The following is a 13,494-nucleotide window of genomic DNA, read 5'->3' on the forward strand; positions in this document are numbered from 1 at the left end:
AAAAGGAGGTTAACCCCCGGCCTCTGCATCATTCGATGCACACAGCCATTTTATTAAGAAAAGAGGTCCAAAAGTCTCCTCAAATGGTCTCAAAAGATCATGAAGAAACAAATGCCACACGCGGCCAAAAATAAAAAAAGCCACAACCGGCTATAATAGATCAAGATGTCTACACACCTAGCCTATTACTGGACCACCATCCATATCGGTTGTATGTATCCCGTGCAACCGTTTCCCATCGGTTGCACCCAATAGCCATGTGCGCCCTGTGGTCCGTATGGCTCAGCAAGGACCACGTACGGATCCATGTAGACGCTCTGAAGATGACCTGCAAAAGATTAGGATGAAGATGCCTCACGTGCTTAGCTGTCGATGGAGCTGAGGATGGGAGGGTGGATACGAATGAGGACTCCTTGGCCAAGGCAATGCGTCGTAAAGCAGTGCATAACCTGGACAATACAGGTATAATGTCATCATCCAAATCCTTTTTATCTTTATTTGGTACTACAATTGCTTCAAACCTAAATAATGTTGGTGTTAGTGTAAGTAGTAATGAGAAGGAAATTTATGTTTCGACTAATGCTTTGCGACGTACTACCTCCGTCCACGAATAAGTGTACCTCTACCTTTTGGTCCAAGTCAAAGTTTTAAAATTTGACCAACTTTATATAAAAGAGTAGTAACTTATATGATATCAAATTGGTATATTATGAAACTACATTTCAAAATGAATCTAGTGATACTAATTTAGTGCCATAAATGCTGATTCTTTTTTTTATAAAGTTGGTCAAAGTTTTAAAACTTTGACTTAAGACAAAGGCTAGATGTACACTTATTCGCGGACGGAGGGAGTATGGAGTATGACCAGTTAAAGGTTACTCCATTGGTTCCTACAAACACATTCCCTCTCATCTAGATGAGGAGGAGCTGCATGCCAGAGTAGATGGTTAGCTCCTAACTCATGTAGTGGGAGAGGTTTCGGACGTAGGCTTGGATGAACCTGGGATTAGTTCATTGCATGAACTTACAACATCCAGATGTAAGTCTAAAGCCTCCCGTTCGAAAAAATGTCAAAAGTCCTCTAAGAGGGCCAAAATGTCTAAATCTCTCATTATTTCCTAATGAATGGCATGTTTAAATAGCATAGGTCTTGGTGACTTGGCTAAATATTTAATCATTGCGGATTGACTCTAGAAGAATAGAAGATGCTCAAGCTGCATAGCTAGCTACAGTGCGGTAAGCATCGGTTAGGTTTTTTGTTAAGCATACTACGCTCTGTCTTGACATGACCGTTGATTCTTGTCTAGTGGAAGACAGACTGTAGACTAGAGCCTATGGACAAGTAATGGTGATTAAGACAAGATAGCCGAATTTAGTTTGTGTGATGTGTCGAAAGAAGTTGTTGTCTTGTATTGGTTGAGTTGTTTCATATATTGACATGGTTTTCAGGCTGACATTTGATGAAAGAATAGTTGGAACCTCACAGCCCAATAATTACCCACACATTAATTACCATCTTAGATGCATAGTAGTAATTGGTTAACCGCTCTCTTAATTTCGTTTACCAGTTAACTTCCTTCTAAATATCCTTACATTTCAGTTTCATTACACTCCATGAACTGAATTATAAGGATATTTGAACTGAAATACTTGCTCTGAAACATAAGCATGGCAACTGGTTAACCGCTCGCTTATTATGCTTTTCTTTTTAAAATTAGCTTCCTCTGTTCCATGTACAACATGCAGTTTTACGCCCGCTGTTCCTTTAGATTTTCTCTCAGTTGCATTTGTCAGTACATATTTTGAGTGATCACATCACACATCTCGGTGGGTTGCATGTCGTTTTGGCAACACATTTCCAGCCAGATAAACCACACTCTAGCTACAAGATACTCAAGCAGGTAAAGATGCCTTAGCCACAATGCGGCAAGCAACGGATGGAAGTTGAGCACACTGCACTCTGTCTTGACATGACCATTGGGCGCCTTGTCTACCGGTCGAGGCGACAGAACTGTAGCCTAGAGTACATGAACAAGCGACGACGATTAAGACAAGATGGCCGAAATTAACTTGTACTATGATGTGTTGGAAAAGAAGAAGTGGTTTTCTTGCGTTGGTCGAGTTGTTTTAGATATGTTGGCATGGTTTTCAGGCTGACATTTTCCTTTTCTTTAGCAGCGTTGGCGCTTTGATCGTAACTTCCCACGTAAGTGTCCCTATGCGACAACTGCGAATGTTAATGGCTGGTGTGTGTTCATAAGCGTGAGTGTATATACTTGTTTATGAACATCAGTGTCTACTATATTTTACAAAAAGGAAAATGCCGGTGGCTTAGGGGGAATCAGCCGGGTCAATGCGTAGAACGGTCAGAATCTTTTGAGTTCCCCGTAAGACCGATGGGACAATTTTACTGCCCAAGTCAGCGTGTCATGTGACTTATGTACTACCCATGATTTTGTTAGCACTTACCAGCGGGCAGCAAGAAGCATCTTGAGGTTTCTGCGTCAACTGAAGATGGTGCTAGAGATAAGGCTCCAAAACCAATGAGCACCGAAGAATCCTCCTCGTAAGTCCAACCACGCACGTTGGTGGCTTCACTTCATGACCCGAGCAGACAATTTAGCTGGGAATCTACCATGGCAGCAGCCTCCCTCATGGTCAACGGTGCCCTCTGGTACGTACGTACCCTGATACGCGCCCACATGCCGCATCGCCGCTACATGCTGCTACAGTGGGAGGCAGGCGCGCACATGGACAGTGAAACGCTGCCGGGTACGCCGGCATATGTTTATGGTGGATGGATCATGGACTGCCGTCCGTTGAATGGATAGATATATGTGCAAGTGCCGTCGTGTTTATTGTCGTCGTCCTCGCAGGGAGCATCCAATGCCCACATGGATAAGCCCGGGGAAGGGACACCGCATGTTACTGCTGCTGGTACCACTTGATCGTATACTCCCAACTGCCTGATCTCATCAACTATTCTTGTACCACTGGATGCGTACTGGCACCCTTATACCAGGAGGAGCACATCCAAAGAGAACTCTTGTGAACGTGTAAGTATATGACAGGTGGATTTGAATTCGAACTACAGTGGGAGTACTAGGAGGAAACTTATACGGTTTGAAAAATAATGCACTTGTGGGTACATCGGAGCCAAACTGGTCGCTGTTTCGATGTACTGGGCGAATAAAGTTTGCTCTAGGCCCATTCCAGCCCAGATTGCTTCTGTCAGGACCACCGCGGGATTCCATTAGATTGGCTCAAATCATTCTGACGGGATGTTTCTTCTCCGACAAAAGTTATGATGGGATGTTTCATGTACTCAGCAGCACCGGAAAAAATTATGCCACCAACTGCTTGGGAGAGCGGATTCCACACGATTGAGCATTAAATTTCACTCACTATCACCAATGAATAATACGGTTGCGCATGTTAACATTACAGGCTCACAATCACAAGATTACCACTACACGGAAAATATCCCTCGAATAGCAGGCAGTCAGAGAGAACTCTCGAATGGCTGGGCTGGATCACATCACATCAGGTGTTAGATATCGCTTGACCTGATTTCAGCAAAAAGGCTCGCCATAGGTCTAGGACTTCCGGGGTCTGCCTCGGCCTCTCTTCCCGCCTCGTCCCGAGCTTTCAGCCGGGGTCTCGGTTTTCTTTGGGCGGCCTCTGCCCCTTCCAGATGACTTCGGCTCTGGGGTAGCCTTCTTGGCTCCCCTGCCTCTGCCCCTGCCCGATGGTTTGCGGCCACGCTTGCCCTTCGCACCCCTTGCATCGCCATTCTCCTCGTCTTCGCTATCATCATCGTCCTCGTCCTCCTCTTCTGATTCGGAGAGGTCCTTGGTTTTCTTCCGCTTGTTGGACTTGGAATTGGCGCTAGCAGGCGCCTTCTTGGTCACCTTTGGCTCCACGGTCTCTTCTACTGCAGAGAAGAGTACAAAACCATCCATGAGCATATACAGGAAACACCAGGATGGTAATCGCGCAAGCAGGGTACAGTATTTTGGCAGTCAGCACAATTCCAACCTAAACCAGCTCATTTGGGTTTTATGCATCGTGAAAATTCATCTTCAAACATACATCATTAATATAAATATTGTTGGACATGAAAGCAATGTCTTAACATAGTAATGGCCAGCATAATCAAGAACCTCTAAGCTAAACAGAACACAGCATATTCAGTGCAACAGAGGCTACTAGTGTTGTCAAACATCATACCAACCAGGCAACAACCACATATGTGGTTTTGTTATGCTGACTAACATGGCATTTGTGCTCCATATCATGGACAATCTAATGAACTATCCAAACGTTGCTAGAAAAGGGCCACACACTGGCCCAATGAGGTGCAAAGTGACAAGTTATTCAGTTAATGAGATCAAGGTATACAATTATATATCCCAAGTGCTGGTGCTTGACATCCTTGCGATGCAACAGCAACGATAAAATAAAGTTAAATATTATCAATGCAGCAGACAATTGCCGAGTTCTTGATATAAAAGCATTGCAAGGTACTCCCTCCGTTCCAAAATAGATGACTCAACTTTGTACTAAACTTAGTACAAAGTTGAGTCATCTATTTTGGAACGGAGGGAGTAACAAACATTTACTCAATGAAAAATAAGAACTAAGCCGAGAATAAGTTTTGAAAAGATAGCTAATTGTCTGACATGAAAGGAGAATATATATTAAAAAAGAGAGGATAAAGCTTTCTTTTGTAACAGATCAAACAAAAACAAACCAGGATTAGCTTTTGCCCATTACATGTTTCAAGCTTGCAGACGATTGCATATGTTCAATGATGTCATTGTAAAGCAAAATAAGATGAATACAAACCTGGGGTGGAGGCATCACCATCATAAATATCCAGCTGAGACAAAAACAGAACATGTACACATATATTAGCTGGGTAATGAAAGGATACATATTCTGAGGTTGAAGTGGTGTATATTAATACTCTAATCACTACAACTACAACTACAAGAAACAGATAGAAGGGGCAAAGAACCCATGAAGAACAAGTATGGAGGATAAGAAGACACCATAAGAGGTACTCCCTAAATTCCTATAAAAGGGGTGTAATTTTTGTTTTGCAAAGACCAAGGAGAAGTAATGTGGTTGTTTCTGGTCTTGCTCCTAATACACCTCACAATTAGCCTTACTTAGAACGTCACCATCGCCATTGAACTTTTTGCTAGAGGTGCTGCATCCACTCATTGTGCCCTAGCATTTACTTCCAGCACACTCCATGCAAGGGAGTATCAGATCTGGCCGTGGTGCATGCGGCCTTTTTTTCCTTGGAAATCATACATGTGGCATTTAATCCCAGCACCTGGCAACAGGGAGGGCTGCCTTTCTTTTTCCCCTATCTGATCACGCGTGCATGCGGATGCCCAATGGTTCAGCCACAGAGAAACTAAAATTGCATGGAACTAAAGGAGGGAACCCAATGTTTTCGGAATGATTTTTTCCCTACAAAAAAGTATGCCCCCTTTTCAGGAATGGAGGGAATGTTATGTTAATGGCTCAGCATGTGTGACACAATTTGTTTCACTGTAACCTCCTAGTTTTACTTCAATCGTATGTAGCATACATATGTTGACCGTTCACCTGGATCTATTACTAATATGCTATTTTAGTTGCTGAAGAGTGTTGTACATTATCGAACAGAGCTCAACTAAGGGACTGCACGCCTAAAAGAAATGCCTGGAATCCAAAGGTTACACATAACATCTGATAGATGATGCAGACTAAATGAGGACTAAATGAGGTTTTAGATATGAAAACTATGCTATAACATGCTAGTACCGGAAGTACAGCTGCTCACTGATCCAACCCAGTTTTATTGATTAGCTTTAGCAATACAAATGAATATTGCATTAAATTTTAAAGTCTAAGTAACTTCAAGCAGTTAAACAGTTCATGCATGAACATGTATAGTTACCTGATCAAGCTTATCACCAGCTTTTGCTCTGTCCACAATAATCAGAGACAGTCCGAATCCACAACCAACACTGCAGAAAGTGCTCTCAACTTAGTATTGACTATACTACTAACAAGAGATGCTAATAGATATACATAGTGATTCAGTGTAACTACTAATTACCCCGTAACATGCATTCCTTCAAGACTGTCAACCTTCTTAGGATTCGCAGATGACCTATGCATAGCAGTAATTTGTAAGAGAAGATTAACAGTTGAAAGTTTGATTAGCTACTATTTCATGTAACATCAGCGTTTTAAATACACATACTTCTGTCCCATAGGACCGTAACCAAGCTCTCCATATTGGGCATTACCCCAGCTTATGCAAGAATCATCTGCACCAACAACGTGGTGCATGGTACCAGAAGCCATGCAGCGGATGTTCCAACCACTGAAGTAAACAAAATATCAATTAAACATATGATTGAGGATAATGCTACTTCAACAGGTAGCTAAATGTGGGTCACTGTTCATCACTATATTATTCTGCAATTATTAACAGTTTGTAAGGAACCTCAAATCCATTAGTGGCTTCGGATACATCGTGTCATCGCCTGTACTCTTCATCTTTCCCCACATGTACAACTGCCCCCCGCCTAATAATCAAACAAAATGATCAACAGTTAATGGTAATGTTTCAGTTATAAATGGTACAACATAATCAACACAATCTGGTTGGGAGAATTCAAGGTATATAATTAATATTTGTCACAAACCCTTTATAGTGGTATATGGTATGAAATCTCATCTAACTGGCAGAAGAAGAAACTACTTGAATAACTGTAGACCCAAGCACATGGGAAACTAGGTTGATGCATGTCACATTATAATGCACCTAAACCCAAGCAGAGAACTTATAGACAAACAAAAATATACATGGCTTCCATACTTCAGAAAATTACTTGACCATCAGAGTGATAAAGCCATCGCCCACAAAACAGGACAATTTGGCTGAATGCTCAAAACATCAAGTGACAAGAAAACTTCATGAATAGCCTTGCTCTAGAAAATGCTTACTGGAACAAACAACCTGCTAAAGCAATTAACTGCCTCCAAGTGTATGTATGCAATCACAGAAACTATTCCTGGTACAATGATATTTGACAGGCTTGAGGAACAGTATCGGTGTGTAGAAGGCTAGGTTCCATTACAAACTCAATGGCCTAAGCCATTTTCCTGAGATGCATCAATAATTGTACAATCACCTCATCCAGACAACATATAACCAATGTGCTACACAAACATAACTGAATACTTGGCCATCTACAAGCTCAAAACTGCTCCTTCCTAATATATTTTTGTGATAAGGCCCAATAATGAACTCCTAATAATTTATACACCAAAACGCATTATAAAATATTCTGTGCGTCACAGAAAGCTATGTCATACCAGCAGTGCATGCACAATTTGCAGAACCAGCTGACAGAATAGCATTGGGAGGCAGAACATTGTGCCTTTGAAATATTTCAACGAGGCGAGGTTGCCACTCGTCCTTCTGTTCTCTGTGGCCCAACCTATGTAATAAGCAAGTGGTCAGATGAATATTGTTGGATATATCAAGATTATAGCAAATGCATGACAAGAATATCTTACCTTCCATATCCGCCATACCCCCATCTGGCAAAATAAAAAAGAAAAGAGTAAAACACAACTATTTGCATAAGAAAAGAGAAAACAGGACTTTAACAAATTGTATGTAATAAAGGAAGGAACTTGGAACAGCATATGTTAGACATTACAGTATAGGTCATAACTAGTGTGTTTTAACTGTGTCAAGCAAATGATGGATAAAGAACATACGTGTAAACAAAGCCACTCGAATCAACTGCAACTGCAATAGAAGTAAAAAAAAGGTGCGGGGATTAGTGTTAATCCAGACGATTCAAAAGAAATATTAAAAATAAAGAGAGTAGAAAGTACCTGTATGGTTTGTTCCGCATGCAACTTTGACAATAGTTTTCTCAGATAATGTAGCTATTGCCCTGGGACGGGGCTGAGGATCATATGATAGCTTTACTGACGAATCTTTGGTATTGTACTGCAATAGCATGAATCAAAACAGAATTATTTGATGATGGTGATGATGATAATAATAAAATTGACAGGTTTGTTTTCCGGGGTAGCAATAAACCTCATTGTCGGTTCCATGACCAAGTTGGCCATACTGAGGAAGGCCTGCTGTACTGAAAAAGCACAGAAGAATGAAACACTGGTTATAAAACTGACAAACATCACTCACTAACTACAACAACAAAAAAATATCAATTGGAAGGAGATCAAGATGCTTAAGTTTCACAAATTTCAGTAGGACATACAGTATAGTAGAGCCCTCGACTGACGACAGCCAGACAGTAAAATCACCACCACAAGCAACACCAGTCACTTCCGTCACAAGACAGGGCACTGGCGATGCCTCAATTTCTGCAGCAATTTTAGAACAACAGGGACAAGAAACAGTAGTGTAAGAACCAAAAGGTAAAATAAACTGCTCATAATATTCTAAAATTTAGTCGGTCATCCTAAACAATTAAAAGACCTGGAGTGTCTTGCACATTTGTAAGATGTAATAGGTTGCATGGGACAACTAAATTAGATCATTAATGGCTCGACAAGAGATAGCATGTTGAAAAATTTCAAGAAAACAAATATCAAGCATTCTCCAAGCAGACACAACCCTAATTGCCCAAGTAAAGATTATTTCTTCACACAACAATTTTATAATGCTGATGCCATATCAACCACAAAGAAATGAAAGAAGTACCAACCATTCTTTAGGGAACCTGTCCCCAACTGTCCAGATTTGTTGTGGCCAAATGCGAAGGACTTCCCGTCATCAGTTACAACCACTGTATGATTTTTTCCAACACTTGCTTTAATTATTTTATATCTGCACAACGAAAAACTGCTCATTAGCATTTAAACACATACTGAGGCAACCTTTACCACCTATAACCGTTGCAACTAGACTAGAACTGCTCAGTTCGTGAATTTAGCAATAAAATATGCAGTACACAGCTATTAAAAAATTCATATGGAGGTAAGGAAATAGGTATTGCAGACAGTTATCTTACTTTGATAGTTCAGAAACAACAGTCGGTAGGCTACGTTGAAGAGTATCCCCATGTCCCAACTGCCCCTTCTGCTAGAAAGTAATAGTGCTGAGTACCACATCAAATAAAATCAACTATGGAGCTATATTTATACCTCATTGCGACCCCATGTATAGCAACGCCCATCAGCACCCAAAGCAACACAGTGGCAAGCGGCTGGCAAAATAAAAGAAATCATCAACAAAGTGCCAAGGTATGTAGGGTCCCCAAGTATGTAAAGCTAACAATAAGATATCAGTTGAAACTAAGGATGACAGAAGACAAACATGTCATGGTAAGAGAAGAAACCCTGTAACGATTCAAGAGAACAATCTCTGCCTCTCTCCCTCGCTTACTCATTCCTGGGTTCATTTGGTTCTCAGGCTAGCATCCACCTAGTCCTGGCCTTGCTAGACAAGAATGGCTGTTTGATATCACGACAAAAGCATTGCTTTGCCTGACAAGATTGCTAGTGACGACCAAGAAAAGCTTGCATAGAAAGCAGTGTTAGTGTTGAGGGAAATCATTTTGTACCCTTCTGCAGTTACCTAGGTTACACACCTCCCTGTGGCACTTATGGATGGAATTGTGAGGTTAATAAAAGGCAGAGGTGTCACGGTCTCAGGATTAGGAATGTAATAAGCACTACAAGGTCTGCACGGCTGTCAACGAAGAGCTTGGCAGGCTGTGGAATCAGGGAACGAGGAACGACGCGTGGCAGATAGCAGGGTTGAGAGAAGAGAATGGGAATAAATATGGAGGTTATACAGACAGAGACAACCTAGCAAATTCAGGCCGGTGATTTCCGCTGCAACATACAATTCAGGCATGTCTAAGATCACAAATGCCATTAAGGTTTGCGGAAACGACAAATATCTGGAGCGGACTTTCAGAAAAAAAACAGCTTCCAGCACGATGCAGTTCCACGCTGTTTGATCTTGGGTGATGTGATCGCACACTGCCGTTAGCTGATGACGCAATAGCCGACACTGAAAAGCCTGCTGTCAGCACGCATGTACCGCGTGCTCGGTTGGTCGTGCTGTAGCGGACTCCTAGCTGAAAATGTCATATAATACATACACACATCATGGTACAGGGAGGCCTTGCGGCACAACCTGCAGCATCGACTTGCTAGCAACTAACATAACGGCAGAATTCCAGGGTAATCTCCTCCAGAGCACCCACGAACGTGAAACTAGCAGAGAACTAGAGACAAACTCTACTTCCCTCATCTCTTTTATCTTCCTTTCGTGGTAACTACTTCCCTCGTTTCGCACCCGTGCGGCGCTGCTAACCCACATACTCGAAACATTTCGAAGCGCGCCAGTCCCCATCCATCCCCCCCGAAACAAACCACGGAATCGTCACAGAACGCGGGGAGGGAGGAGAGGGAGGAAGGGGCGAAGGGGCCTCACTGCAGCCGGAGGCGACGGAGACGATGTCGACGCCCATGAGCGAGCGCAGCCGCGTCGGGGACACGAGGTTGCCCTGCATCCCGCTGGCCAGCTTGCGGTTGATGGCGTCGAAGTTGGTGGCGCCGCAGTAGAGCAGCTCCCCGCCGGACCCGGCGGGGGCGGCGGCCTTCTCGGGCGCGGCGCTGGCCGACATTCTCGCCGGCGGCGGGGCGGCGGGGCGGTTTCGGGGGGCCGGAAACCCTAGATGCGGCGAGCAGGCGGAAAAGGGCAGGCAAGCGGAGGAGGGCGGTTTTTGAAATCGAAAAACGATACCACCAACCTCCCGATTCGATTGAAACACTTTTCTGCGGCAGGATATTTATCCCGCCGCAGCCGCAGTGCAGTGGGGCTCCCGCGTGCGGCGCCAGTTAGAGAGATCGTGGAGATTTTCGTGCGCGTTTGCTTGTGGTGTGAGGCTGGCCTGTGGGACCGTTCGGTTGTCGGGGCCACCGGTCATTGGGTTTGGTCGTGGTTTATGGGAGAGCATTTGTGTTTTTGGTTGAGGGCGCGGCTCGACTTTGTGGGTTTCCTTTTCGGTGGGACATGCGATGCTGACTTGTGGGCCGTTGGGGGTTGTGGGGTGCCCGTGTCGGGTTAAGCCCACGAGCAACGCGATGGTAGAACAGTACTGCTAAAAAAAAATTATTATTATTAAGGGGAAATGCCCTAGGGCGAGCTTTATTACTTTCAAATCACAGTTACATCGAAGATTATATCTGAAAGAATAAAGCTAGGAGGATCACCATCCAAGAAAAACTACAACTTTAGAATAATAAACGTGCCTCGCTAAATTATGTGCGGCCCTATTAGCGTCCCTAGAACAGTGTTGAAAGCTCATTGTACCTAATCTTGTTGCTCACTGGAAACAAACTGCAAATATCGTCGTGGCTGGGCTTAAAACTTCATTCATGCCAGTGCAAGCTTGGATTAATTCCAGCGAATCAGACTTCATGATAACCCCATTGCAGCCTGTATTTTCAAGCAATATCAGGCCCTTTTGCAAAGCTAAAGTTTCAGTTGTGCTAGCATCATACACGTTATTCAAAAGCCATGAGCCACCTGCTATTGTCTCCCCCTTGTAATTCTGAATCACTGCCGCTGCTGCTCCTGACCCATCTTGGAAAAAAGATGCGTCCACGTTCATCTTGTAGCTGCCAACAGGAGGTTTCTGCCATGGTATTTTTTGTGATTGTACCACACTCCGAGCCGCTGCAAAGTTCGATGTGATTGCGATGATAGTGAAAGTTGTCCTGCTGGGCGAAGTCACTTGGTTTCCTTTCACAAACTCTCTCCTCAGCCACCATATATACCAAGCGCCCACGACAACCAATTCTGCAACACCAATGTTTGGGAGAATCGGTCTAATATTTGTCTTGTTTCGAATTATCTCCACCATGACTATGCTGCCAGATCGGTCTACCCTCAATGCATTATCTACAACTTCTTAAATACCCAATGCATTCCAAACTTCCTTGGCACGCTGACAAGAAAATATCAAGTGCTTGATGTCCTCTGCTTCCTCTGAGCATAAAGAACATTGCGGAGACACCTTAATGTGTCTATTTGCTAAAATGGGTCGAGTGGCAACTACACCATGTAGAGCTTTCCACGCAAATATCTTGACCTTACTTGGCACTTTCAACTTCCAAAGAATATCCCACACTGAATTAGTCATCGAAGACCCCTGTCCATCACTTCGTCTTACCTATGAATCATGCTGGTGGTGCCACTCTACATAGTACGCAGAGCAAACTGCAAAGGCATATGATTTAGTAAAGTTACATGCTACAAAACCCTCCACCACCTAAACATTCAGTGGAATTCTCAAAATCCTCTCAGCATCTATAGGGAAGAAGATGTTTATGATGAGTGCTTCATTCCACTCTCCTGAGTACGGATCAACCAATTCTTCCACTCTGGTCAGCAAACAAGCCCCCTTAGGTGTCAAAACCTTTCTAGTTGGGTTGTTTGGCACCCAGCAGTCATTGCATAGATTGATTTCAGATCATGTCCCAACACGCCAAATATGACCTCTCTTGAAAGTTTGGATTCCAGAAATAATAGACTGCCAAGTAAAGGAAGATCCTTTTTTGTTCCCTGCCTTCAAAATATTACCATCCGGATAGTATTTCGCACAAAGCATATGAGCCCATAACGCATCTGGATTAGAGATCAATCTCCAACATTGTTTGGCTACCATCGCGAGGTTAAAAGCATGAAGGTCAAGGAAGCCCATTCCACCCTCATTTTTTGGTATGCACATTCGCCACCATGCCCACCAATGCATCCTTTTTTGATCCTCTTCGTCACCCCACCAAAAACTAGCCATGGCATCTGTAGTTTCCTAACATATTTTCTTCGGGATCTTAAACACTCCCATTGCAAAAACCGGCAGAGACTGAATGACTGCTTTAAGTAGGATTTCTTTACCTCTGAGAGAAAGAAATTTCTCCTTCCAGCCCTTTATCCGAGCAATCACCCTCTCCACCAAGTAGGAAAAGCTATCACTTCTGTCCACTCCAACCATAGCAGGCAAACCGAGATACTTGTCAGATAAAGCATCGGTCATTATATTAAGTTCTACACACATACTTGCTTTTGTTTCCACATCCACACATGGACTAAAATAAATGCATTTCCCTTCACTCACCGACTATCCAGAACTCGTGCAATATTGGTCAAGCACTTGTCTCACCGAGGTTGCATTATTTAAATCCGCCTTCATAAGGATCAAGGAATCATCAGCAAGTAGTAAATGTGAAACTGATGGTGCACCCCTGCACACTTTTACTCCTTCTATGCCACGAACCTCCTCTTGGTGAGCCAACAGACTCGACAAACCCTCTGCAGAAATCAAGAACAAATATGGTGACAAGGGATCCCCCTGACGGGGACCCCTAGATGGCACAAATCCCTCTGTCTCCTGGTCATTATATCTTACTCTATATTTCACA

The 13,494-nt window shown here is 43.2% G+C and overlaps 1 protein-coding gene across 1 annotated transcript; it reads right to left on the bottom strand.

Annotated features, from left to right (window-relative positions):
• Nucleotides 1-3,383: 3,383 nt before the first annotated feature.
• Nucleotides 3,384-10,838, bottom strand: LOC123046965 (protein RCC2). The gene is made up of 16 exons (XM_044470424.1): nt 10,502-10,838; nt 9,202-9,263; nt 9,069-9,136; nt 8,763-8,884; nt 8,313-8,418; nt 8,129-8,180; nt 7,918-8,035; nt 7,798-7,828; nt 7,591-7,614; nt 7,387-7,511; nt 6,512-6,593; nt 6,266-6,388; nt 6,119-6,172; nt 5,957-6,026; nt 4,849-4,882; nt 3,384-3,934 (listed from the first exon to the last, which is right to left on the bottom strand). Exons 1-16 carry the CDS (start codon nt 10,692-10,694, stop codon nt 3,597-3,599), a joined length of 1,602 nt encoding a protein of 533 aa, XP_044326359.1. The 5' UTR covers nt 10,695-10,838; the 3' UTR covers nt 3,384-3,596.
• Between the last annotated feature and the right edge of the window lie 2,656 nt (nt 10,839-13,494).

This window comes from Triticum aestivum, chromosome 2B (assembly GCF_018294505.1).
Source record: "Triticum aestivum cultivar Chinese Spring chromosome 2B, IWGSC CS RefSeq v2.1, whole genome shotgun sequence".
Classification (NCBI taxonomy): Eukaryota; Viridiplantae; Streptophyta; class Magnoliopsida; order Poales; family Poaceae; genus Triticum; species Triticum aestivum.

What these genes read in the sequence shown, in the direction of transcription:
- LOC123046965 (XM_044470424.1), bottom strand. Translation starts at nt 10,694, where the DNA reads ATGTCGGCCAGCGCCGCGCCCGAGAAGGCCGCCGCCCCCGCCGGGTCC. An exon ending in CTGGTGATAAGCTTGATCAG is followed by an intron (nt 4,883 to 5,956) that starts GTAACTATACAT and finishes TTTTTGTCTCAG; the next exon opens with CTGGATATTTATGATGGTGA. An exon ending in TGGTGATGCCTCCACCCCAG is followed by an intron (nt 3,935 to 4,848) that starts GTTTGTATTCAT and finishes TCTTCTCTGCAG; the next exon opens with TAGAAGAGACCGTGGAGCCA.